The sequence below is a fragment of the Rosa chinensis genome, chromosome 6 (genome assembly GCF_002994745.2).
Source record: "Rosa chinensis cultivar Old Blush chromosome 6, RchiOBHm-V2, whole genome shotgun sequence".
Taxonomy (NCBI): domain Eukaryota; kingdom Viridiplantae; phylum Streptophyta; class Magnoliopsida; order Rosales; family Rosaceae; genus Rosa; species Rosa chinensis.
Genome location: NC_037093.1, coordinates 20,837,329 through 20,862,947, shown reverse-complemented (window position 1 = coordinate 20,862,947; position 25,619 = coordinate 20,837,329). Strand labels below are relative to the sequence as shown.

The 25,619-nt window shown below is 39.4% G+C and overlaps 1 protein-coding gene across 1 annotated transcript; it reads right to left on the bottom strand.

Annotated features, from left to right (window-relative positions):
- Positions 1-12,494: 12,494 nt before the first annotated feature.
- LOC112172955 (glucose-1-phosphate adenylyltransferase large subunit 1) lies at positions 12,495-17,600 on the bottom strand. The gene is made up of 14 exons (XM_024310478.2): positions 16,843-17,600; positions 16,526-16,648; positions 16,266-16,436; positions 15,802-15,894; positions 15,583-15,666; positions 15,445-15,500; positions 14,879-14,972; positions 14,337-14,522; positions 13,979-14,059; positions 13,605-13,691; positions 13,426-13,530; positions 13,217-13,323; positions 13,062-13,122; positions 12,495-12,923 (listed from the first exon to the last, which is right to left on the bottom strand). The coding sequence occupies exons 1-14, from the start codon at positions 17,074-17,076 to the stop codon at positions 12,822-12,824; spliced, it is 1,584 nt and encodes a 527-aa protein (XP_024166246.1). The 5' UTR covers positions 17,077-17,600; the 3' UTR covers positions 12,495-12,821.
- Positions 17,601-25,619: the final 8,019 nt, after the last annotated feature.

Genomic DNA, 25,619 nt, shown 5'->3' with positions numbered 1-25,619 from the left:
CTGAGGACCGAAGGGTCTGAAGTTTGAAGGTTACAGTGGTAACCTGGATTTCTATTCTGAGGACCAAAGGGTCTGAAGTTTGGTCGTAAGGTTGAACCTCGGCAGAGGTGACAGGTTACAATTCAGTTGAGCTCGAGTCTGTCGTTGTTCAGGAAAGGTTTTTAGGGTTTTTCGTTTGTGTTTACGTGATATTGGGATTTCTATGAATTCTATTGTTTTCTTTTAATGTTATCTCCAGAACTAAGTTATATGCTAGGATTACTACATTTTGAATTGTTTGTTTTAATATTATCTCCAGAACTAAGTTATATGCTGGGATTACTACCTTTTGATTTATGTGATTTTTGGTGATCTCCTGAACTAATTTCTATGCAGGGATTACTAATTTTTATCTAGTGTGATTGGATGTTTGGTTGTGTTTGTGGAGTTAAATGGTGTTGCTTTAATTATCTCATGAGCTGAGAAATTATAAGCATGCGTGACGTGAGTCACTTTATTTGAGTTTACTCATACGGGCTTAAGAAGCTTACCGGGTTTGTTTTGTTCAATCCCGGTGCACTATTCTATGGTGTAGGGGTTTTTGTGCAGGTTAGAATATCGATTATTTGTTGTTGAAGTTGAAGTGTGTGTTCGGTAGCGTGTACGTCGAAGGGTACTCTTAGTTTTAAGTCTTCCACTGTGTAGTGAATTGCGGTGGGTGTGTTTATTTATTGAATTGCCATTCAGTTTAATTTGTAAACTATCTGTAATGTAATATGTGACTCTAAAGAACGAGTCGGTATTGACATTGTGAGCTCAGTTTGTTTAGTTACTTAATTTAATTGAAAATTTTTCTATGTGTTTTTCTTGTACTTGTTAAGTTATCGCGTTTCGAATTCGAATATCTTTATTCAAAATTCGGGGCGTGACACAAGCCATCTTGGGTATAGAATCTACGTCTTCTGGGCTAGAAAAGCCCTCAAGGTTCAAGAGCTATGGTGGCCGGAGGAGGGAGAACCAACTGGGGCGATTTCAACGTCGGCAGCTCAACTTCTCGGCCTTGTACCGCCGTGTACGGTGCTTCCCACAACGAATCACCACCACAGACATGTAGAGGGGACTGAGGCGAGCAGGATTTTCTTTGGAATCTCGCCGATTGGTGGCTGGACGGTGAAGAAATCGGCCGGCGAAGGGAGAGGGCGAAACGGGGGTCGGGACCGAAGAGAGAGAAAAGTTTCCCAAAATGGAAACTCTGATTCTTCTGATAATTTTTCGGAAAAATCCCATATGTACCAAAATGGAAACTTTTTCCAATGGCCATAACTTCTTCACACGAACTCCGATTTTCGCGTTCCGTATGTCCACGAACTCGTATCGACACGCTCTACAATATCCGTGAAGGAATTTTTTTACAGAATCCTAACGTATAAAAAGTCAACCCTTGAATCAAAGTTTTCTAAGAGAATAATTGCTCGAACTAATTTCTGCTCCACCCTCGAACCACGAAACAGCTCAACGAACACTTAATTAATTCCTGGAAACTATTAGAAATTAATAACGAATTTCTGGGGTCTTACACTTGGCATCCAACTTTGAAATGGTGTTGTTCTCTTCTATATATATATCTCTCGTAGGAATAATAAAGTTGCTTATTTGATTGCTACCCCGAGAATCCCCTGATGGGATCATGAATGCCTTAGCTATGGATGTAAGTTCTTCTGGTAAAACTGCCTATTCGACTCAAAAAAAATTTATAATTGAATTCTTAACTAATTGATGGAAGCCCAAAAAATTGATGGAAGCTAGAAACTCTTGCATATAGACAAACGTCTATTTAAGCTTAAGCTAGTTATCAAAATCCCCAATTTTTTTTCCCTAAAGTGAACGGTAAAGTTAACTAGAGTTTAGATGAAAAATAAAAAATTAATGGAAGAGTAATGTGTCAATTATAATGACCCTTAAATTAGATAGAGAGTCAAGATTTAATGAAATTGACGTAAATTCAAAGCTTCCTCAATTTAGAGGAGCCGGATCCAGAAAAAGAAATAGGTTCTTATGAAATAGCACTTGAACAAAGGACAGCAGCCAGCATGCCCTCTCAACTCATTTTTGTACATCTCGAGACTCAAGTCCTAGATAAGTAACAACATATCGATATATCTAAGAATAACGATGTCTAGATAATCATATAGAACTGGAAATTCTAAGATTTCATCTAAAGCTAAGAACTATTTCGTAACTAATGAGTAGTTATATAGCTACATAAGTTTTGTATTCCAATAGTACCAACTAGGACCTAACATAGATAGATTGCCAAATTCAGTTTTTAGAGAAGGGCTTTTGTCCATTTACCCCATTTCTAGATATTTTTTTCCCACTCAATGCGTTAAGTTTTTTTAATTCACTCTTATCCAAAACACTTTAAGAAAGTCTTCCCTAATACCCCATAAAGTTTTGTTTTTTGTTTCTTTTTTTAATACTATTTTACCCTCACCCATGTGTTAGAGAGAAAGAGAGAGAGAAAAACCATAGGAGACTTCGCCGGAGCCCCGTCACCGGTAGTCTGATTCCAATCACCAGCCGCCTGATTCCGGCTAACTTTGCCAGATTTCGGTCAACTTTCGCGGGATTCCGGTCACCAGCTGCCGCCCACCGGACTTTTCTGAAAACCTCGCCGAAGGTTCCCAAAGAGGTCGTCGAAGATTTCATAAGTCATCGGAAATGTTTATTGCCCCCAATAGACATCTATTGGGGGCAATAGACATCTATTGTCGCCCAATACACGCCTATTGCTCCCAATAGTCTACTGCCCCCCCCAATAAATATCTATTGCCTCCCAATGGAGGGGCAATAAAACTTTTGTTAGTATGAATGAGAACTAATCTTCATAAAATTAGACAAATAAAACTTTGATTAAAGAAAAAAATTAAGAGATTATATCAATTTAAAAACATCTATTGCCCTCCAATAAACGTCGATTGCTCCTCAATAGCCATTTAACGTCTCTTTATTGGCCCCCAATTGACATTCAAAACATTTTTTTTTTCTTTTTTCTTTTTTCTTTCCTTCTGCCCCTTATTTTACTTTAAAAAAAATAAAAATATGATTTGGGCACCAAGAAAAATGATCTGGGCACCCACATCTACACTGGACGCCTTTCTCGCCTACTAGGTGTTAGACTCCTGCGAGATAGGTCCGACCAGAGCTGCTTTGTTGTCTTCAAGAGTAGATGCTACTTCTCCGATCGGCACCACAGATGGGAAATCGACCAGAAGCTCGAGGCTATAAACGGAGGCATTTGAGGCATATGCTAAGGCCTGAGGACGTCGGTGGCGGCCGCTCCTTGGCGGAGTCGACGCAGTAGTTCATGCTCATTGCCGTCCGATCTCAACAGAGTCCTCGATCTGCGGCGTCGTTCGGCCTCTGTGGCGCTCTCGACCTCCAAGGCATTATCGTCTCATGATTCTGACGGCGGTCGGGGTGGCGCGCGGCAACGGGCACCTTGCGGGGGCGGGGGGGGGGGGGGGGAGAGAGAGAGAAGAGAGAGAGATGATGGCATGAGGTAGTTTATTAATTAACTTGCGGGTAAAATTGTCATTTATCTGTTAAATGGGTTAGTGGAAATAAAAAATTATTACTGAGGTAAGTAGGATAATTTTAGCTCAATTCGGTGCTTTGAGTCAAGAACTCTTTAGACAAACCTACTCATAAATGTATCCTGCAATAAGAGATGGTATGCTTAATAAATCATGTTATTAGAATGATGATGACTCAATTTAGTCAGAGTCTTCAAACTTTCTTGCTAAAGGCTTGAGCGTGCCTCACATTATATGCTGCATTCACAATCTGCAACACAGCTATAGCATGAGAAGCAGAGCAACTCAATGAAGGTGCCAGTTTGATCCATTCCACTTTGTACAGAGCTAATTTACTGTACATTGTAATCCTAGCCTAAACCATTTCCTTTTTCTTGGCTATTTCCTAAGCCTTTTCAATCTCGGTCATGCTTATTAATTTTCTTTTGTTTTGTTCTAGCTATGTAATGATGCCAACATTAAGCATATGCACAAGAACACGCCTATCTTTGAAATTGAATGAAACCCGCTAGATTTCTCATTGGCTGAAAGAAACTCTGTTTTAGAAGATGAAACTCAATAAAGCTTGAGATACAACAAGAAACTCAAAAAAGCCTGCTAACCTAGTCCTAGCCCCAGTAAAATAATAATAATAACAAGGAGCAATATTAAAGGAGCTTAGAGTGAACTAGTACACAGCTCTTTAGATCTGCAGATACTACAACTCTGATTCAGAAAGCAGATTTACAAACCAATGTTAGAAACCGAGGCTGGGGTTAAATGATATTCATGATGGGGTTATTTTAATCTGTCAAATATATTAGCATCCATAAACTTATTGCAATAGCACTAGAAAACTGTTTTCAATAGAATAGGAGTGAACTTTAAATTGATCAGATCGACTTTATCAGTCTATGATCACCACCTCAATTCCATTGCTCGCTTTGACTTCAACTGCAGGCTTCTGCAAGGATGGAAAAGATGCATCCATTAATGAATCTGCTGCGGGTGATTCAAGAGCATCACAACCAAGCCTTATCAAGGCGAACTCATCCTCATAGAAGTCTAATTTCTCAAAGCCGATGAGTTTCATATAATCGAAGTCATCACTGATCCCTAGAGTATGACTGTCATGGGTATCATCATATATCCTCTCTTCATCATTAGCTCCATGCTGCATTTGACTGTCAATGCTGCAGTCCAAAAATGAGGAATCTATCATTGTTGGACCGGGTTGAACATCATTGTTTCCCTTAACACTGCTCTCTTTCTCTTGATCATTAGCACCATGCTGCATTTGACTATCAATGCTGCAATCCAATAATGAGGAATCTATCATTTTTGGACCAGGTTGAAAATCATTGTTGCCCTTAGCACTGCTCTCTTTAACTTCCTTAGTGGACTGAATCGTCTGTACTGTTGTAAAGGACTTCTGCAGTACTGAATTGGCTTCATCATTATCATCCTCAAGATTGATCACGATGCACGATTTGTCATCGTTATCATCATCACCAGCATCAAGATTGATCACTCTGATCACATTGTTGTCAAACTTGGTTGAGCTGAGCCCATCATTCAGGAAAAAGTCAGCGAGTTCCTTTATGTCCAAGCCATAATCAAGTTGGGTTTCATCAAGAACAGGTTCGATGTCATTCTTCCACTCAACGAGAGCTGTTGGGTTTGTAAGGAAATGTGGTTGAACGAGAGTGGCAGCGATAGAAATAGCAACATTATCTTCATCGGATGATGGCAACGGTGCCGAGCTGCTATCATGGTCACTACTGATTTCATCAAAAGATGAGAAATCAAACAAGAAGGTCTCAACAAGATGTAATTGGTTTTGATCTTGCACGGTTAGATTGTCATCGAGCTCAAGATAACTTGCAGCATGAGTGAGATTAGTTGGGTCTCTAACAACCTGTTGACTGAGACTAGTCTCTGTTACTTCAGACATGGAACAAAACTCCTCATGCTCTACTCTTTGAACCTTGTTTTGGGAGTACAGAGGAGTATCATCATGATCACTCAGCTTTCTCTTTTTGTAACCCACCGCAAGATCAAGGACAGGAGCACAAGCCGCCATAGATAGAATCTCTGAAGTCACTGGTTTTCTTGAGAAAGATAAAGAATGACTGATGAAATGCGTCTTCGACTCGGTCTATTGAAGAGAATCAAAAGTAGAGATCAACCGTGAGAGGAGGAAGTGATGGGTTTGTTGATGATCAATATAATGGAGACTTGATGAAATCAGTCAAGAAAGAGGTGAAATCTTCTTAGAATCAAGATCGGGAAGTGAAGAAAAATTCAGGGAAAGTAAAGTGAATAGACGAAGAAACTTTTTTGCAAGAACGTAGAGGAGGTAGGAGTTCCAAATAGTGTTGAAGGATATCGACATAATGTGTGCCTCTTCAAACTAGAGTTTAGAGTTGTAATAGGAAAGTACCCAAGGTATACTAGTTGTATTCCGATTCTGTTACCTTTTGTGTACTCTGTAAACTCCCTATATAAAGGGCTCCTATTATCAATAATAAACACAATTCTATTCTCCTACAACACGTTATCAGCACGAGTTCTAACCCTAGCTTCAGAAAAAGAAAAAAACTTTTCTCTCTGCCGCCAACCCAAAACAAAAAAAACAAAAAAAGGAGAGGCCGAACCTCAGCCTCACCGGCCTCCGAACTGCAGCACTCACGCACCCAGCAGCAGCCCACGAACTAGCCTGCAGCAGCCACGCACCCAGCCCCCCGCATCAGCCCTCCAGCGCCTCCCTGCAGCCCGCGCTGCACACCAGCTCGCAGCCCAGCCATCTGCCGCACGACCTGCAGCAATCTGCCCCTGCCCAGTCCGCACGACCTGCAGCGCCCCTGCGCCGGTACTGCTGCATCCTTCCTGCCAGCGACCAGCCGCGCACGCTCCAGCCACCCATCTCAGATTAGGAAGAAGAACGAACGAAAGAAACAAAGAAGAAGAAGACCAAAAAAAAAAGAGAGAAGGGCTGGGCCCGAAAAAAAAAAAAGAAAAAAAAAAAGGGCTGGGCCCGGAAAGAAAAAAAAAAGGGAAAGAAAGAAAAAAAGGAGGAAGAAGAAAAAAAGGGGAAGGGAGAAGGGCAGCCACCAACTGCCAATTTCCGACCAGATTCTAACTACACGCCTGCATCAACACGCGCGCGTCTTCAAGCTAAGAACAATCACGTAAGTTTTTATAATTAAGGTTGCTGGTTTCTTATATTTAAATTCATTTTATTTTCTGCAAATATTGGAATATATGTTGCCAAATGATTTTGAGTACTTAACAAAGCGGAATTGTGGGGATTCACGCTTAACGAACTAAGAGTGTTCGTATGAACTAAGAGTGTTCATAATTAAACGAACTAAGAGTGTTAGTGTGAACTAAGAGCGTTCACAATGCTTAGACTAAGAGCATCCGTAAGCATCAAATTGTGACCATATCATTGTTGGTCTAATCCAAAAGAGATTCTTGGAAATTGATTTCTTGGTAGCATAGCTCGGAAATCTTATTATTTTAGTTTTCGTGGAAGTTTAGCTCCGAAACTAATATATCTTCTCTTCTTATTTTCAAGATGTCGAATGAACCTAGACTCGACTTTCCCATACTTGACTCAACAGGCTCGGATTACCAAAGTTGGGTAACCGATGTTGAGAATCATCTCACTTCCAAGGGAATATTACCCATAATCCAGGCACCTAACTCGGATCTTATGTTCAACCGAACATCTACAAAGCATGCTCAAGCAGTTATCTTGATGCGACGCCATATGGATAAGGCACTCAGATTGGAGTATATGTCGATCAAGAATGCAAGAGAGCTATGGGTAGCGCTAGAAGAGCGCTTTGGCAATGTCCAAGATTCCCTCCTCCCTGACTTGAAGGTTCAATGGAACAATCTGCGCTTTGCTGACTTCAAGTCTGTTGCTGAATATAATTCAGAAGCTCTTCGCATACAGTCCATGTTGAGGTTTTGTGGACAACCTGTCACAGAGCAAGAGCTAATTGAGAAAACTCTCTCCACCTTCCCTGTTTCAGCCATTGTGGTATCAAAGCAATACCGTACTGAAGTCAATGCTGGACGGATCACGAGGTTTCATCAGCTTATCAATATTATATCTGTAGCCGAGAAACATGATAACATACTCGTGAGGAATTATAATTCAAGGCCCATTGGAACTAAGAGCGTTCATGAGGAGAATTATAATGCACCCAAAGGAGGGCGCAAGGAGCGGTACCCTAAGAATGGGGGACATGAGGGACGTATGGGCCCATATAACCGCCCTAATCAGGAAGGAAACCGCAAGTTTGGTGTGGATACACGTGGTGGTAATGCCACACGTGGGAGAGGGGGTCGTGGTATCCCTAGCCGTAATGGTGGCTTAATGGGTCGTGGTGGTGGCACCAACCCTCCTAGGGAACGCCCGCAACGTGCACAACGTGCACCTCAATTAAAGGGAGGCAGCCGCAATGATGAGTGTCATCGATGTGGATCAATTGAGCATTGGTTCAAGCAATGCAAGGCAAGTGAGGAACTAGCTGCAAGCTACAGGGCATATAGAGACATGAGAGAGCAAGAAGTGTACCTTGCAGAAGAAGAAGAAGATGGTGGAGATGTCAATCTCACCATAGAGGACTTCAAAGCTGAAGATGAAGTGCACATGGATGCAACAGACTTTGATTAGATTAGTCCTTTTTATTTTTCCAAGAACTTTTGTAATGGCAATTTGCCTTAGTCAATAAATGACAATTGTATTAACTCTTTCTTATGTGGCAGACCCAATAAAATGTGATGTCTAGGAAAGTCATTGAGATTCTTGGTACTTAAGAGAGCCTCGCTCCACCAACATCTCTCTCTACTTTCCTGGTCATATTTGATTGGAGTTACCAAACGGATAGAGTGACTACAATGTGTCTTACTTTGATTTTATTTTGGATTAGACTTTGGAAACCTTGATGTAATCATTGGCTATTAATAAAGTGTCAATTCTTTTACTTAATGTCTTGGACATACCTTAATTCGAACTTTATTATATAAGAGCCAATGGTTTTCATGTGGAAACACATTATGAGAATGGACAGAGTTCCTTTGCATCACTCTAATGACTACGGACGTGAACGAGTATTAGAGAAACTTATGTGTCGCTCTAGTGGGTTGTATGCAACCACTATTTGAGTTATTAAATCCAACTATCTCATGAGAGACGACTTATGAGATTTTGACACATATAGGCTTTGACATGATGATCCGTGTATTAAAGACTTTACACGGACATCCATTTTCAAAACGAAGAAAAGTAAGAACCAAGAGTTGGTTCGAGGAGCTGCACATGCGCCTCATGGCGCCATGATTGTGCAAAGACAAGCCATACATGGCCAATGCTGCCTACCCCCTGCGGCAAATACATGGCATTGACGCCATAAACTCCTCTCTCTACTTTTCAAGTCTATTGTGACACTATGGCTTCACCAAAACCTTTCTTGGTTGATTATAAAGCCCATGTTTCGTTCTGTAAAGCCTGTTATTTAGGATTGAGACCATCCTATGCAAAGGAGATTGAGGAAATAATTCCATTCTCACAAAGAATCTAAGGGAATTCTATGGATTTGATCAACTAACTTGCGGACCATATAGATATTTTATGGTGTTGGTTGATACGCAAACATGCTGGTCACGTGTTGTGCCATTATCCACTCGTAATGCTGCTTATACTACACTCCTAGCACATAACATATGGCTACGGGCTCACTACCCAGATCATCCCATTCAGTCAATTTGACTTGATAATGCTAGAGTTTACATTGACAGTTTTCGATGACTATTGCATATCATTGCGTATTGATATCAAGTATCATATTCCCATGTACACACCCAATTGGTCTCGCGGAAAAGCCACCATTAAACGACTACAATGGTAGCCCGGACATTGGTAATGCGCACCAATATTTCTGCTTGGGTTATGCAATAACGCATGCAGCTATGCTAACTCGTCTACGACTCATAGCAGCCACTCAACTTTTATTTGCGTTACAGCTAGTGACTGGGTTCGAGTTTAATATCTCGTATTTATGCATATTTGAGTGTGCGGTTCATGTGCCAATTGCGTCGCCACAGCGCATCAACATTAGTCATTGCAACGAATGCATATATATTTGTTGGACATGAGTCTCCAACTATAAGTCCGCTATGTAGAACCCTTGACAGGCGATCTCTATTTCGCTGGATTTGCGAATTGTCACTTTGATGAGACAGTCTTCCCGTCGTTAGGGGGAGATTAGAACGTCAATGTTCAACAGAAACGACAGGAATTGTCGTGGTCTGTCCCCACTATGTCTCATCTTGATCCCTTAAAAGTGACGAGATCACATATACCTGCTGCAAACATGCCTGCAAGGATTGATGTCCCCACAAGAGGACATGGTGCCACCCAGAGAAATGGGTACTGCACCACTACTATGGATGGTAGTATGGTGACGCCACAAAGGTGGCATAATGGTGTCATAGGCCATGGGTTCCGCTAGAGAGAGTAGGAGACCCATAGGTTCGATGGATTCTCGCCTTAAGAAGAGAGCGAGTTTGGCACAACTTGATCCATTGATCATTGATACTCAAAATCCGTCTCATGAGAATATTTTTGGATTGTGGTTATGTCCAAAAGACATCTTTGGGGGACGCCTCAATGTTAGAACCAATTCCTAAGAATATAGAGATCTCTACGAACTACACTAGTGTACATGAGGACGTGGAATTATTGAGACCAATGACATCGAACCTTATTCCGTTGAAGAATGCCAACGTAGAGAAACTTGGCCTAAATGGAAAGATGCGATCCAGGTTGAATTGGATTCACTAACGAAGAGGAAGTATCGTGTCTAAGATGCCAACACCTCCTAACATAAAACCTATTGACATTAATAGGTCTTCGTTAGATAGCGTGATGAGAAAAAGAGATGGTAATCTCACCTTATGGCGCAAGGTTTCTCACAACGCCCTGGAATCGACTACGAGAAGACATATTCTCTCGTAATGGATGTCATTGCACTCCACTACCTTGTCAGTTTGGTAGTTTCCAAATAACTGAACATGCAGCTTACGAATGTGGTCACTACGTATCTTTATGGGGATCTCGATACGGAATATAATGAAGGTTCTTGTGGACTTTATTTACCCAAGTCAAGTGGCTGTAGACCACATAGCGCATTTGCAACGAGGTTGAAATGCTCACTAAAATGACTACTTGATTGGGAAGGGATATGATGAACTATGCCCACGCGTTTCCATGACAAGTTCCGGATTTGCAATTGTTGCGGTTTATGTTGACAAACATAATTGGAACCCTTGAGAGTTTAGGGAAACCGCTGAACACCTGAAATCCGAGTTTGAGAGGAATGACCTTGGGAGAACACGGTTTTGTCTAAATTCAGAACTTGTATACCGTGTCAAGAGACATTTTTGATAAAGTCAAAGATGCACCATGGTCGTCTGTAGTCTTGGCCCTAAAAGGGATCCGTTTCGTCCCAGGGATGATGACGAAGACGTGTTAATAGCAGAAGTGCTTACTTATGTACAATAGGCGCATTATTGTACTTAGCACAACACAAGACCGGACACCTCAATTATTATGAACTTGTTGGCTAGATATAGCCCCGCGCCAATGCAACTCCATTAGAATGGTATAAAGACAATCTTTCGATATTTGAGAGGTACGATTGATATGGGCTTGTTCTATCCCTACAGAGAAAAGAGATGACGGAAGTGTGGAATCGGACCCCACAAGGCAAAATGCCAACTTCCGTGCTCCTCCTCCCCTCCATCGAAATGACAACAAGCATTTCTAAATATTGAAATGAACCAAATCCGATCAGAGGATAATGTAGCGGACTTATTTACTAAGTCGTTACCAAAATCCACTTTCGAGAAACATGTGAAGAGCATCGGATTGAGAAAGTTATCCGAACTCCCATGATTGTAGCAATCAGGGGGAGATATTGACATCAGGGGGAGGCATGATGTCTACATGTTCGATCTCGAAGAGTGAAGGAAGTGTTGTGCTCTTTTTGTCCTTCGACCAGGGTTATTTTTGTCCCACAGGGTTTTTGTTACCTGGCAAGGTTTTTAACGAGGCAACAATTAAAGCGTCATCACCAAGTTTGAGCGGCACAAGGGGGAGTGTTGAAGGATATCGACATAATGTGTGCCTCTTCAAACTAGAGTTTAGAGTTGTAATAGGAAAGTACCCAAGGTATACTAATTGTATTCCGATTCTGTTACCTTTTGTGTACTCTGTAAACTCCCTATATAAAGGGCTCCTATTATCAATAATAAACACAATTCTATTCTCCTACAACAAATAGAAAGTTTTAGGGCTTTCGAAGATTTCTTGAAAACAAACACACGCAGCTTGTTTAGGGATTTCAAAGAATTAACTTTTGAGAAACAAAGACGTAAAGTCTCAGATTTTCAGGGATGTCGAAGAACGGGAGAGAAGCAAAGACTCGATCAGGAGAACTTTGGATGTGGTGGAGAGATTGTTGGGGTTTTGACGAGTGAAATTGTTAAGAGCTTTCTATTTGCTATCGGCAGTCTGCGTCTTACAACCTCAGTTTTAATTTTTACTTCTCACGCACGCAATATATAGCGAATGGTTTCAACTTCTAAGTCCTATACTAATTGGGTATGGACTCTTACCTTTGTGGTTTCTTAACTAAAGTGGGTTCTGTTTTCCATGGGTTACAATATTGAATCCGAGAACATAAAAATTGTGATTTTTCTTTTTCTCACACTCTAGGCAGCTCTGTTGTTCTCCATTTCTTTTTCCAGTTTTTTCCCGTTGGACCAACGTCATTGTAGACAAATGTCCCTAGCTCATGGAACATACAAATGGCCTTCAGACACGCATACAAGTTTAGCTATTTCTTTGTGGCAAAATGAATATGATAAAAATTACTTGCCAAACTAGCTCAATGAATATTAATACTGAAAGCCTCTACAAAGGATTGAAAGCAACCACCGTGTCCGCCCTCTTAACTTATTTTTGTACATCTCGCGGAACTTGATGTCTTATATGTTCCTCATTCTACAAGAACTGAAGGATGTTTCTAGTTGAAAGTACAGGAAGAACTGAAACGTGATACTTGCCTATCTAAAGACAAAATCAGGCAGAAGCTATCCCCTAGCTGCCAATGCACACTGATTTTCCAGTTCTTTTGCCAAAATCAACTATAACCGCGCTGTCATTGTACTTGAGAAAGTACGATCCATTTATATAACTTTTCCATCTTCTATTGTTGCCTTCTCCACAACAATAACAATTCCCTCACGGATGTAGAACCCCTCTTCTGGCCTGTCTGCTTCTTGAACGCCCTGCACAGCCAAGATGGATTGTAAGATTGAATGTGACACTATATACTTCATTGAAAACTTTGTCCAGAAAAAGATTTGTTAATAGATCAAAGGAAATGATGAATGCATCCACGTTAGACCATGGATAGCCATGCTTACATCTTTGTTCATTATCATCACGTCCTTTCCAATCTTTGCATTCTTGTCGATTACACACTTCCTTCAATGATGAATAATGAAGACAGAATTAGACAACTTAACATTCTAGTTATTTTATCAGAAATGAAGAACTGTTTCTCAAATCACTAGCATACCTGATCTTTGTATTCCTTCCAATACCAATTGGGACCTTCCCACGTGCAAGCAAAGCTGCAATCTCAGGTTCAGTTTGGTAACTGTCTGCACCCATCATTATGGTATCCTGTAACAAAACATGGCTGCTCAGTAAACCATGTCACCATAGAGAAGTATATGAAAAGGCCCGGTCTTCAAATTATTCATTTTGAAAGTTATGATAATTCACCTTGAGCTCAACACCATAATTTAACCGTGATCGTTCACCCACTATTGAACGTTGGACAAGACATTCTTGCAAGAAACATCCATGTGAGATTATTGCATCCACAACCTGCAAATAAACACAAAGCATGAGAACCAACATGCTTGGTGAAGCTGCCAATACACCTAAGTACATTAGCATACCCGGCACTTGTCAATCTTGGTTGGTGGTAAGAACCGAGGAGAGGTGAAGAAAGGTGTCTTTGGGTCATAAAACTGAAACTTCGGAAACTGCAATTTTGCAGACATTAATCACATATCAAGGAAACAAAAGGCACTTATAGTCTGTTTACAAAAATTATTAGTAAGATAATCTTTAAGATTCTAAACCTTTACAGGGATTCATTTCTCCTGTGTGCGGTTTGAATAGACTGGATGCCCAACAAAACAGAACGGAAAGGCATGCTTATTTCATAACAAGCGTAAGTAATATCCAATTTACCCTTTCTTGGTCTACATGATTCTGTTTTGAACTAATAGTATATGCATATCAAACTCAAGGAATCAATGAAACCTACCTCTTCAGTGAGGGCCAAGTTAGCATCATAAAAAGACTTTATACGTCCAATGTCCTCCCAGTAGTCTCTGAATATATATGCCTGTAGGAGCAAAAGACAGCATATAATTTCACTTCTTCACTATGATCTCTAATTATAAACAGATGAGTACGCAAGTAGAGAACATGAAAAATTTATGAACTATTCATGCAAATAGCTGCAATTTAATTGTCTAATAGTTTAGCCTTCACTCTTCTTCTTTTTCATCCCAAAATTGGGTTAGTCAAGCTCTAATGGTAGAAAAACCCACCTCCTACCAAAATAGGGGGAAACTGAGAATAAGTAAATTAAGACGCTTAAACTGTGCTATTTTTCTTACTTGGACATTGCGCTCTTTCACTGCTGCAGGAATTATTTCAGATCCAAAGTCATTCGATGTTGGATATCTCGTTTTCAGAAGCTCTAGTAAAATTTCCGTCTTAAATACATACACTCCCATCGATGCAACATATGGGGATTTAAGAGCATCTTGTGGAGACAGTCCAAGAAGTGTTGTATCTGCTTGCTGTACAACATCAACCAAGGGTAAAAATTGTAACTAATATAAATGTTCATAAATTCATGTAATCTTGCAAGTCTAACTGCATGGGTAAATGCTTGAAAATAGGAACATCCAAACAAGATGAATATGATAAGAGAATTTCATATGCATAACTTCATGATGCCATTTTCATCCCTGTAATCAGAGTTTACTTCCAAATCATCAGCCTGTTATGCTCATGACAATGCTACAATTATGCACTTCAATAGCACAATACAAAATTTATTTTCAAAAGGGCAGAAAAAATATCAGTGCATGGTACCTCACTAAAAGTGAGAAAAATAAATGGGCTTAGCATAAAATCGCTGGTTCTTGCTCACCATTGCTCTTAGATTAGCTCCCCTTGGTTTTTCAGCAAACTGGATGATTCTACCTCTGCTGTCTATCTTCACCAATCCATAATCAGATGCACGGCTGGAAAATGTGGATTGCAGTTTAGAACAATTTGATAGATCTAATTAGGACAGCATAAAAAGGGATTGGGTGGAATGTGAATTAACAAAACCTCTACCCATTTTAGTTCTTGGTGCCAATAGTTAGCTTTAAAAAGTATAGCATGTACAAGGAAACTGCTACAAATGTTTGATGTTCCATAGTCTTGAAATACCAATTGTTAGGACTTAGGGCACACCCTCATAATTGTATGTCAACATCCCAACAAGAACAACTTAACACGAAATAAACACGGGAGATCCTGAGGAACATCCAACTTATGTTGAATATGACATATGGACTCTAATTTCTGAACTGATATTTTGAATTACATCCCAACAGTTTAAACTTTTGGTAGTATAAAAGTTGAAATACATTTTTGTCAACAAATAGAACAAACAGCGACTTACAAAGTTCAAAAGTTTTATGAAGATTATCAGTAGCCAAAACACACCTGTCACCCACAGCTGCACATGAAAGTGTGATATCTGCATTGCTATCAACGTGACTCTGTTACATAATAGAGAAAATGTAAGCAAAGTTCAACAACAATCACAACAATAAGAAGTCCTTTAAGAAGCGAAATGGTTACCTGCACAAAGTCCATATAGTCCATTCGATAAAGATGATCACCAGACAAAATCAGTATATTTTCAACATTGCTATTCTTAGCATCCTACAGGAACCAGTGTCATTTAGAAAACAGCTGAAGTGCAAATCAAAAGAACCTAAGATACATTCCTATAATTTATATCTCTTCCCTCCCCTGTTTTATTTAATGCATATCTAGATTGAAAACTTCTTTACCCACCTCAAATACCCATACAAATTGCCTCACAGCATCTGCTGTTCCTTGGAACCAATTCATTCCTGCTTCCCCAGGTGTTTGAGTGGCTGCCAGAACCTGCTCATGAGGTGTTCTTTCAGTCATGAAGAATCAAGGACTTGAAACATAAAGACTAAACAGATAAGCTTTGGAATGGATGTAACTTTTTACTTTAATCCTTTGAGAGGTAAATTATTATTATTATTATTATTATTATAATAGCATGAGAAATAATTCATTTAACTACAAAAGAAGATGAAGCTTCCTTATATCAGAGACTAATTTGTCAGCTCTAAACTTCATAGTTGCATTTAGCCCAAAAAGAAATTTAAAAATAACTTCATAGTTTCTGTAATCATTTACTGGGAACTAAATAGTTCTTCCTTGTATAACTGGAAACTTCAATCTCAAACAATATAAGCTCACAAAATTATACATGTATTCATTACCTCCACAAATCCATCCCCGAAGTTGATACCATGTCCAAAATAGGTGCGAGCAATGTGTCGATTGAGTGAAGCGGAATTAAACTGGGTTAGCACGAAAATTTTATTTATGTTGCTGTTGATGCAATTGCTCATTGGAATGTCTATAAGCCGGTAGCATCCACCAACCGGAACCTGCAATAGGTATTCAACATAAATTTAAAAATTTTGATAAATTAACAAATTTGGAACCAGTACAAGCCCAATATAATAACTATTCTTACTGCGGGTGTTGCTGCTCTGCTGGTAAGAGGAAAGAGTTGAGTCCCTGCCCCTCCTCCTAATATGATCGAAGCAACATTCTTGGGGTCTACTCTTCGTCTGTGGTAAGTCTGGACTTTCAGGGTCTGATCCAACCCAAGATCAACGATAACAGTGTTTTAGAAAACAGAGTCACAAAAATATCAAACAAAACTCTAAAATTTATGTTACCATACACAAATGGCAATGATCATAACAATTTCAGAACTCAGGTGATTGATGCAGAGGAAATGGGAATTTCAAGTTATATCAAATGGATCATAGAAACGATTTAACTCACCATAGCCTCCTCAAGGTCCTTCGATGTAAGAACAGAACGAACAACACCAGGTCTTGCCTTGTTGACACTCTTCTCAGTTCTCAAAGCCTTGGACACCCGATTTTCCCAAACCCTGTTACTAAAACTCTCTCTCATCCTCTCACCCAAAAACCCATTAGCCCCATTACAAAGACCACCCTGAGTTGGTTTTCTCAAATGGGTGTTTGGTTTCAAGGTCACACACAAAGAATCCATTTCAAAGTTGTCTCACTGATAGGCTTGTAAGTTGTAACTGATCAGTAATTAACTACTCAAACACACACACACACACGCTTGTAAACCCAAATCCCCGTAAAGTGAGAACTGTAATTCAAAGTCACCCGGTAAAGTGTAGATCACACAAAGATATGATTAAGTGACACTCAATCACATGCTCAAAGTCATCAACCTTAGGACATGTGGTAAAGGGTTCTCGGCAAAGTGAGAGACTGTGGATAATGATCCAAGTAGCCAGATGCCGAAGAACCAATATTGTTTCTAAGAGTGAGAAGGCCAATCAGAGTAGATGAGCAGAACAAAAGGGGTTTTTTTTTCTTTTCTTTTTTTGAGGTTTTGGAGTTGGAAGTACCGAAATTTTGGGAGTTGGAGTGAAGATTAGAAGTGGTTTAGTGAGTCTGTTAGATTGTTCTAAAGGGCAGTGGGAGGACGAGTGAAATGCGTGAGTGATCTTGAAAGAAAGTTTCGAGCTTTATTGGCTTGTGAGCCCCTTCACGAGAAAACCTGCAAAATCTAGTATTTATAGTTACGATATGTGAGAGAATAAATGGTATAGTATCCATAATGTTGTTATTGTCCTTTAGTTAATAAATTAATAAAAGAAAAAATATAATGGACGGTTCACTATGCCCGAGTCCGAGTTCCTAGGCTACTCTTGCATGATTATCAGCCGAACACCTGCACATTTTAAATTTAAAATATGCTTAAGAGTCAGTTTATGACCGTATATTTTATTATAGTGTCAATTTTTTGCTATCTTAAATTTTATTTCTGTCAATTTATTATCTTATGTTTTCATGGTTAGTAAGTTTGTTAGTATTAACTAAGCTAATTTGCTACTCTATATTTTCAAACAATTTCGTCATATTAGTTCCTCCATTCGTTCCATCTAAATATTACTTTTAACAATTTGGGGTAGCAAATGACTAATCTTTTTTTCCTTTTTTGAAATTACAAATGACTAATCTTAAAAGTTTTGAGAATTTGAAAGTCTGAAGTAGAAAAGTAGGATAGCAAATTGGCTAAAATAAAATCTAAGGTAGTAAATTAACTAATTTTGAAAACTTAGGGTGATAAATTGTCTAATTTTGAAAATATAGGATACCAAATTAGCTGAAATAAAACTTAGGATACCAAATTGACACTAGGATGAAACATACTGGCAATTAAGCTTTTAAAAACAGAGGATAAATAACATATAAGGCCACTTTTACTAATTTTATTATTCTCTACCTAGGTTAACTCATTCTATTCAATATATCAATGGGATGAAGAGGGACTTCCTCCATCCCTTACTTATACTTGAAAGGTGAAGTGGTATCGGAGCTTCCTAATCTTAATTTTCAACAACCGGTGGGATTCATAGGGCAACATATTCTGATTTCTTCTTTTGTTAATTAGTTTCAAGGTCTCTATTTTTCCTGTTATATGTGTTACAAAAGTTTAAATATGTAAACAACGTTATTATCTGATAATTTTGTATGTCACACATATAAGGAATGAATCATTTTTTGTAATATTTCACTGATTAAGACTAAACTAAAATTGGAGGGATTTATTCAAGTAAAACCTTATTTTGTGTCTAGCCCAAACTCTAGGTTACTTGACCTAGTGGTAATAGGGTTTAATTAGAAGAATCTAAAGATTCCTATTCAATGTATGATTATCTTTCCTTGTATGATTCAGACTCTATGCATTGTAATCCTCTATATAAAGAGGCCCCTATTATCAATGAGAATATATAGCAATTTTCTCTCAATTCCTGTTTCTCTAAAACACGTTATACACACGAGCCCTAACCCTAGCCTTAAAAACCAAAACCCTAAAAATCGAAAAATTCTTCACCGGATTAGCCTCACTGGCGCTAGCGCTACCACTACCCCCGCAGCCCCCGCATCGCAACTCAACGCTAACCCTACCAGGTTAGCCTCGCTGCCCCTGCAGCGCCCACAAGCCCGGCTTGCCTTCTGCCCCCGCGAACACTCATCTTTCCCCGCGCACGCTCATTTTTCCCCTCGCACGCTCACCTTTCCGAGCGAACGCTCGCCTTCCCCCGCGAACACTCGCCTGCCCTCACGCACGCTCGCTCCTGCCCTCTCGATCTCGCCTTCCCCTCAGCGGCCCCATAGCAGCATCCCCGCAGTAACTTCAGCGCCAACCACCGCCGGCCACAAGTTTTCAGGCGACCTTTTCCCAGCAAGTTTTCAAGGTAAAATTTTCTAAAAGTTCCCGTTTTTGAAGTTTTTATTCTTTTTTCTCTTTTTTTCTCGGGGACTTGCAACCTCTTTTCTTCTACTCCCCCCCCCCCCTTTTCTTCTTTATATGGGAGACCAAAAAGCCGAACAGTGGGGGTTCGTGCTTAATCCAAGCTTGGAGCTTGTAGAGTCCTCCAAACTTAGAGTTTGTTGAGATAAAATGATCGACCACAAACATCATTGTTTCGATCTAATCCAACCCCTCTTGGAATCAAATTTCTTGGAAGCGACTACGCTCGAAAATTCTCAATTTCTTGGAAGTGACTACGCTCAGAAATTTTTATTGTTTTCATGGTAGCCTATTTTGCTCAGAAACTAACCCTATTTTCTTGTTATTTTTATGGATGAGTAACCTGAACAAGTTGAGCTTCGCTCCACTAGAGACAACAGGTGCAGGATACCACAAGTGAGTCCGTGATGTGCGCCAACATCTTAAGGCTAATGGGATCCTGAGTACGATCCAATAGCCAAGTCAGGACATGATTACTCATCAACAAGCTGCTGCTTTTGAAGCAAATAGAGCTATGAGAGAGGCAAATGAAGCTAAAGTCATCATTCTTATGACAAGGCACATGAACGCGCTCTAGAATGAGTACCTCAATGAGGAAGACCCAGGAAAACTATGGGTAGAACTCGAGCAGCGTTTTCGCAACATCCATGACTCCCTGCTTCCAGACTTAGAAGTGAGATGACATAGCCTTTACTTCTGTGATTTCAAGTCCGTACTTGACTACAATTCGGAAGCACTTTGTATCAAGTCTTTGATGGAATTCTATGGGCAGAAAATTACTGATATGATGTTGATCGAGAAGACTCTCTCTACCTTCCTCGTCTCTGCATTGATGGTAGCCAAGAACTATCGGATTGATGTCAATGCTAGATGCATCACAAGATTTCATGAGCTTATTGGTGCCATGAACGTGGCTGAAAAGCACGATAACATACTTGTGAAGAACTATAACTCTAGACCCATGGGAGCCAAGTCAATTCTGGAGTCTAATTATAGTCGCGTCCCTAAGAGAGGTCGCAAGGAGCGAAACCCTAAGGATAGGGATAATTCTCGCCCTAAAGAGGAAGGAAACTGCCAAGATAGGCGTGCACGGAACCGTGGTGGTAAACATGTGAAGAGAGAGAGAGAGGCCAAGCCTCCGATTATGGTGGTGACGCCACCAAGGAAAGAAACTGTCCCAAAAACGCTTCTAAAGCGCCTCGATCAAAGGAACTTGACCATAAAGATGCTTGTCTTAGATGTGGACTACCTAGACATTAGGCAAGGGCGTGTAAAGCATCCAAGAATGTTGCTTTACTTATTTCTACCAATTTATTTTCTTATATTTTCATGGTTAGTAAGTTTGTCAGTATTAACTATGCTAATTTAGAGTATATTTTCAAACAATTTTGTCATATTAGTTCCTCCATTCCTTCATTCCTCGATCTAAATTTTACTTTTAACAATTTGGGGTAGCAAATGACTAATCTTTTTTTTTTTTTTTGAAATTACAAATGACTAATCTTAAAAGTTTAGAGAATTTGAAAGTCTGGAGTAGCATAGTAGCATAGCAAATTGGCTAAAATAAAATCTAAGGTAGCAAATTAACTAATTTTGAAAACTTAGGGTGATAAATTGTTTAATTTTGAAAATATAGGGCAGCAAATTGGTTGAAATAAAACTTAGGATACCAAATTGACACTAGGATGAAACATAGGGTGGCAAACTAGCAATTAAGCTTTTAAAAAACAGAGGGTAAATAACAACTAAGGCCACTTTTACTAATTTTATTATTCTCTAGTTAGAATGAGTTGTTCTATTCAATATATCAATATATGGGATGAAGAGGGACTTCTTCAATCCCTTACTTATACTTGAAAGGTGAAGTGGTATCGGAGCTTCCTGGTCGTAATTTTCAACAACCGGTGGGATTCCCATAGGGCAACATATTCTGATTTCTTCTTTTGTTAATTAGTTTCAAGGTCTCTTTTTTTTTTCTATTATATGTCTTACAAAAGTTTAAATATGTAAACAACGTTATTATGTGATAATTTTGTATGTCGCACATATAAGGACTAAATATTTTGTGTAATATTCCACTGATTAAGACTAAACTAAAATTGGAGAGATTCTAATTATATCATTCACATTTGTAGGATGATTTATCTTTTGAGATAAAAAAAAATTACATGAATGATGAATATTACTCCATTAATCTTTTATATTTTTGCTTGAGTGGAAAACTTTATTAGATAGCAAATAAATCATATATTATAACGCACCATTGAATATCTAATTTTAATATGTAGTAAATGTACCAAACAAAATATAGAGAATGCATACATATGACTGTTTTACAATATAATTGAACTCAAGCGTGTAAACTATCATTATTGTGAAATGTTTTTTTCTGAATCATTTTTTTAGATTGATCACGATATTACAAAAATTTTATAAATTTAATAATTAATCCGTTAAATCTCGGATAGCTAACAGAGCATTGCGTCCTCTCCTCTGGGCACTAGTGAAATTATTAGTGCTACAGTGACTTCTATTTCTATGAAACGGCCGGTCTCAAACCTGCCATGTGGGAGGGAAATACATAGAACATTTCGGTTCATGAGCCCACTTTCTTTACTTGATGGTTCTATGGTAAATGCAATTCTCCAAATAACATTTGATAGGTGAAGTCGTGAAGAGACGTTTATCGACCTGTAACGTGGATCTTGCGGTGCATGTTACTCGGCTCGACCCAGCCCCATAATTTCCAAACAAGATGTTTCATCTTACCAAAATGGGAAAGTAATGAAGGGACCTTTGGGCTTGGAATGTATACGTCTCAATATTTAAGCAACACATGCCGCATGCATGTTTCATGAGCTGCAGATACACACAGACTTGCTGTGTAATAATCCCCCAACAAATTCATGAGCCAAGAGCCAAAACTCTCACGTGGACGCCTTGGAAATTTTAGAGATTCATGTTGAGAACCGATGACAATATCCGGTGGGTGCATCCATGAGACAATTTTAACAACAGAAAATCATCTTTTTAGAGTCATATAGTTGTCTGTCGTTATGTATATATAAACGAAGAAGATCGAGGTTCAATAAGGTGGCAGCTCTTGCACCATTTCAGGATCGGCCTTGATCGATGAATTTATATTAGCTTTGTATTTATCCGATTCAGGCTCTATGACGAGGAATAATTGTACTATCAATTTAGAGATATTTATTTTGCTTTTGTTTTCAATCAAATGACAATGGTTTATCTTTGAGAAATGACACATTGAACTTCACAACTATTCACAACTATAATGTAAGGAGAGAAAATTCAATGAATTATATATAGGTTCCGTCAGATACTAGCATTACTTTGCATAATTATGTCATCTCTTGTGTGATATTTTGCAAGGAGCTAGGTCAATTGTTGCTTGGGGGAGCCATGAGCCAATATTCCAAACAAGTTGATCGGTATGATTCAATCATGGAGGAGTTGCATGCGGTCACCCGCTTGTGTTCAATTGTTTTTGGACGCACACCTACCTAACCCCATGGTCCATGGACGGTTCTTATTGCATGCATGTATAATGCCACAGAGGCCCTACTCAGGTTGGGGCAAGTGGCCCTTATCTGTCCAGCTAAAGTTTTGTGGTTGGTGGACCCTCCACTGATCGGACCTCTGTGTGTGTGTCACGCACGGTCAGTCTGTTCCGAAGCCACGGAGGAGGAGGAGCTGGCTGTCAACTTCTAGACCTGTAAATATAGAAGAAAAAAGAAGGTAGATTACTGGCGGAGTGCTCATCCCGAAACTTGAAGGGAATGAAGGATCCAAAATTTGCAATTTTCCATCGGCGTTCATTCACGAGATGAGATGAGAATCATGAGATGGTGTTTATGAAAGGGACTGTATGACGTTCTCTTGTGTTCTGTTCTGCACGATCGAAGATATTTTCTAGTACACTCAATGAACTATCACAAGTACATCTACAAATTCCACAAATTTAATAATTATTTTTTTCGGCAAAAATTTGTCACAAATTTATTGTAGTGTAAAACCATATGCTCAAATTTAATTAAGGTAGTAATTTTTCTCTCTCATAAATATTACTCAGGCTTTCATTAAGTAGTAATTTAAGATTCTAAGACAATCGGGCTCTTTATTTGAGCTCTATAGACAACATTTAGGACGAAACTAACTACATTCTCCCTATTACGCTTCTAAATTAGCGGAATCGCTATGTATGACTTCCTAAACTTGAGGAAAAAGGAGTCTCCTAGTCTTATTTTTCCGCAACAAATATTGCTTTTAAAATAACAGTGTTTATGGCTTCATAGAGTGTTGAGCATGCTCAAAGCAACATTTGCTAGACTCCCTAGAAGTGTTCTTCCCTTTTTTATTTTTTAGTCAAATAAGTTGTCCATGTTCAAAAAAAAAATTGTCCATATTGCAGAAGTACAATAATGATCTACCTCTGAAAGACCGTCAAAAAGAGTTCCCCTGATACACACACCTCTTTGAACAAATTCCAAAATAAAGAGAGCTAGAAATCTGAATGGAACTAAAAAACTTTTTAAAGGAATTTTTTTTTTCTTGTGATCCTCCTAACAAAAAGCCATATTATCCTTCCACAATAAAGAATGAAAGCCTAAAACTAAATGAAAATATAAAATACAAGGCAACTATAAAGGCCTAACTAGCTAGGAAAAACCCTAGTTTGAACGTTGGAGGTTTCGCCCTTTCCTAGCATAGTCGTCGACACCGTAAAGCAACCGCCACCATATCTCTCACTAACCCATGAAGACCAGCCAAGCAAAACGTAAGACCCCAGAAATTTTTTATTAATTGCTAAATGTTTCCTAAGATTAATAAAGTGTTCATTTATACGAGTTCGTAGTTCGAGGGTGGAGCGGAAGTGTTTTGGACGAATTTTTATTCGGAAAGTATGACTTTAAGGGGGGCGCAAAGGTTGACTTTTTATACGTTGGGTTTCTCAAAAAACTTCCTTCATGAAAGTTGTAGAGCGCGTCGATACGAGTTCGTGGACATGTGGAAGGCGAGAATCGGACTTCGTATGAGAAAGTTATGAGTGATTGAAAATTTGGGAAATTTCTATAAATAGGAGAAATTTCAGGATTTTTCATTAAATCCCAAAATTTCCCATTTTCTCATTTTCTCCCCCAGATTCTCTCCGTTCTCTCTCCTCACTCTGTGTGACCCGACGGTGACCCGACTCGGACCCGGACCCATCTCGGTTTTCCGGCCACTAGCAGCGGTGGACCCGGCCTGAACCGACTCGCCTCAGCTTCCGCCGTCGACCCTTAGTGTTGGTTTCACCGGTGGGGCACCCCAGAAGGAGATCGAAGGCGGCCTCAGTTGTACGATCGGGATCCAACTGGTTTTCCTATTTCCGGTGACTTTCCGTTTGATTTCTTCAAGGTTCTGGGTTCGCCTCCTCCTCTTGATCATCCCTATACCCGCCTTGAAGGACGATTTTGTGTGTGGAGTGAAAGATCTAGGTTTGAAGATCAGCGGTGCACATCGAATCTGGAAAGTGATCAGACGGCAGCAATTGATCGATCTTGCAAGTGTGATCTGGGACTATCTAGACTGATTCTCACTTAGCTCAAGGTATGAAAGTTGCTCATCTCTTCAATATGAACAAGGTTGTAGTTGATGATTTTTGCATCGGAGGTGGTTGACCCGACGTTGACCGCCGCTATTGACCACCCACTGACATGCCACTTGTAGCGAAGCGTGGCAACACGTCCGGTATCAGTTTTGGGTTCTGTTTTCAGTTTATTCATCTACGCATCGATACGGTTTTTTGGATATATTATAAGGTCATTTTGAAAAAAGTTGATGCATGCTAGGGTTTCGGTTTTACGCGTTATCTTCGGTTTGCGATCCACAAGGATCTGACCGTCAGATTTACTTATGATAATCGTAGAACGTTCCAATGACCTTGTGTGGTCACGGATGAAGATCTGACCGTTAGATCTTTTATAATTGTGAAATAGCAATTAAGAAGCGATCTGAGAGGATCCAACCGTTGGATTGTCATTTAAGTGTATTTTATGAATCGTTTGCTAAGTTAAGACCGTACTTGATTCGGTACTTGACGGTTTGAGTTGACGAGCGATTGGGATTTTGTGATTGTGGATTCATAGAAGATGCAGCTGGATTAGAGGTGAGTAAATCTCATGTGGTTCATTACGAATCGAGTTATTTAATTGTTTAATTGATTGATAATTGTAAATCGTTTTCAAAAATAAAGA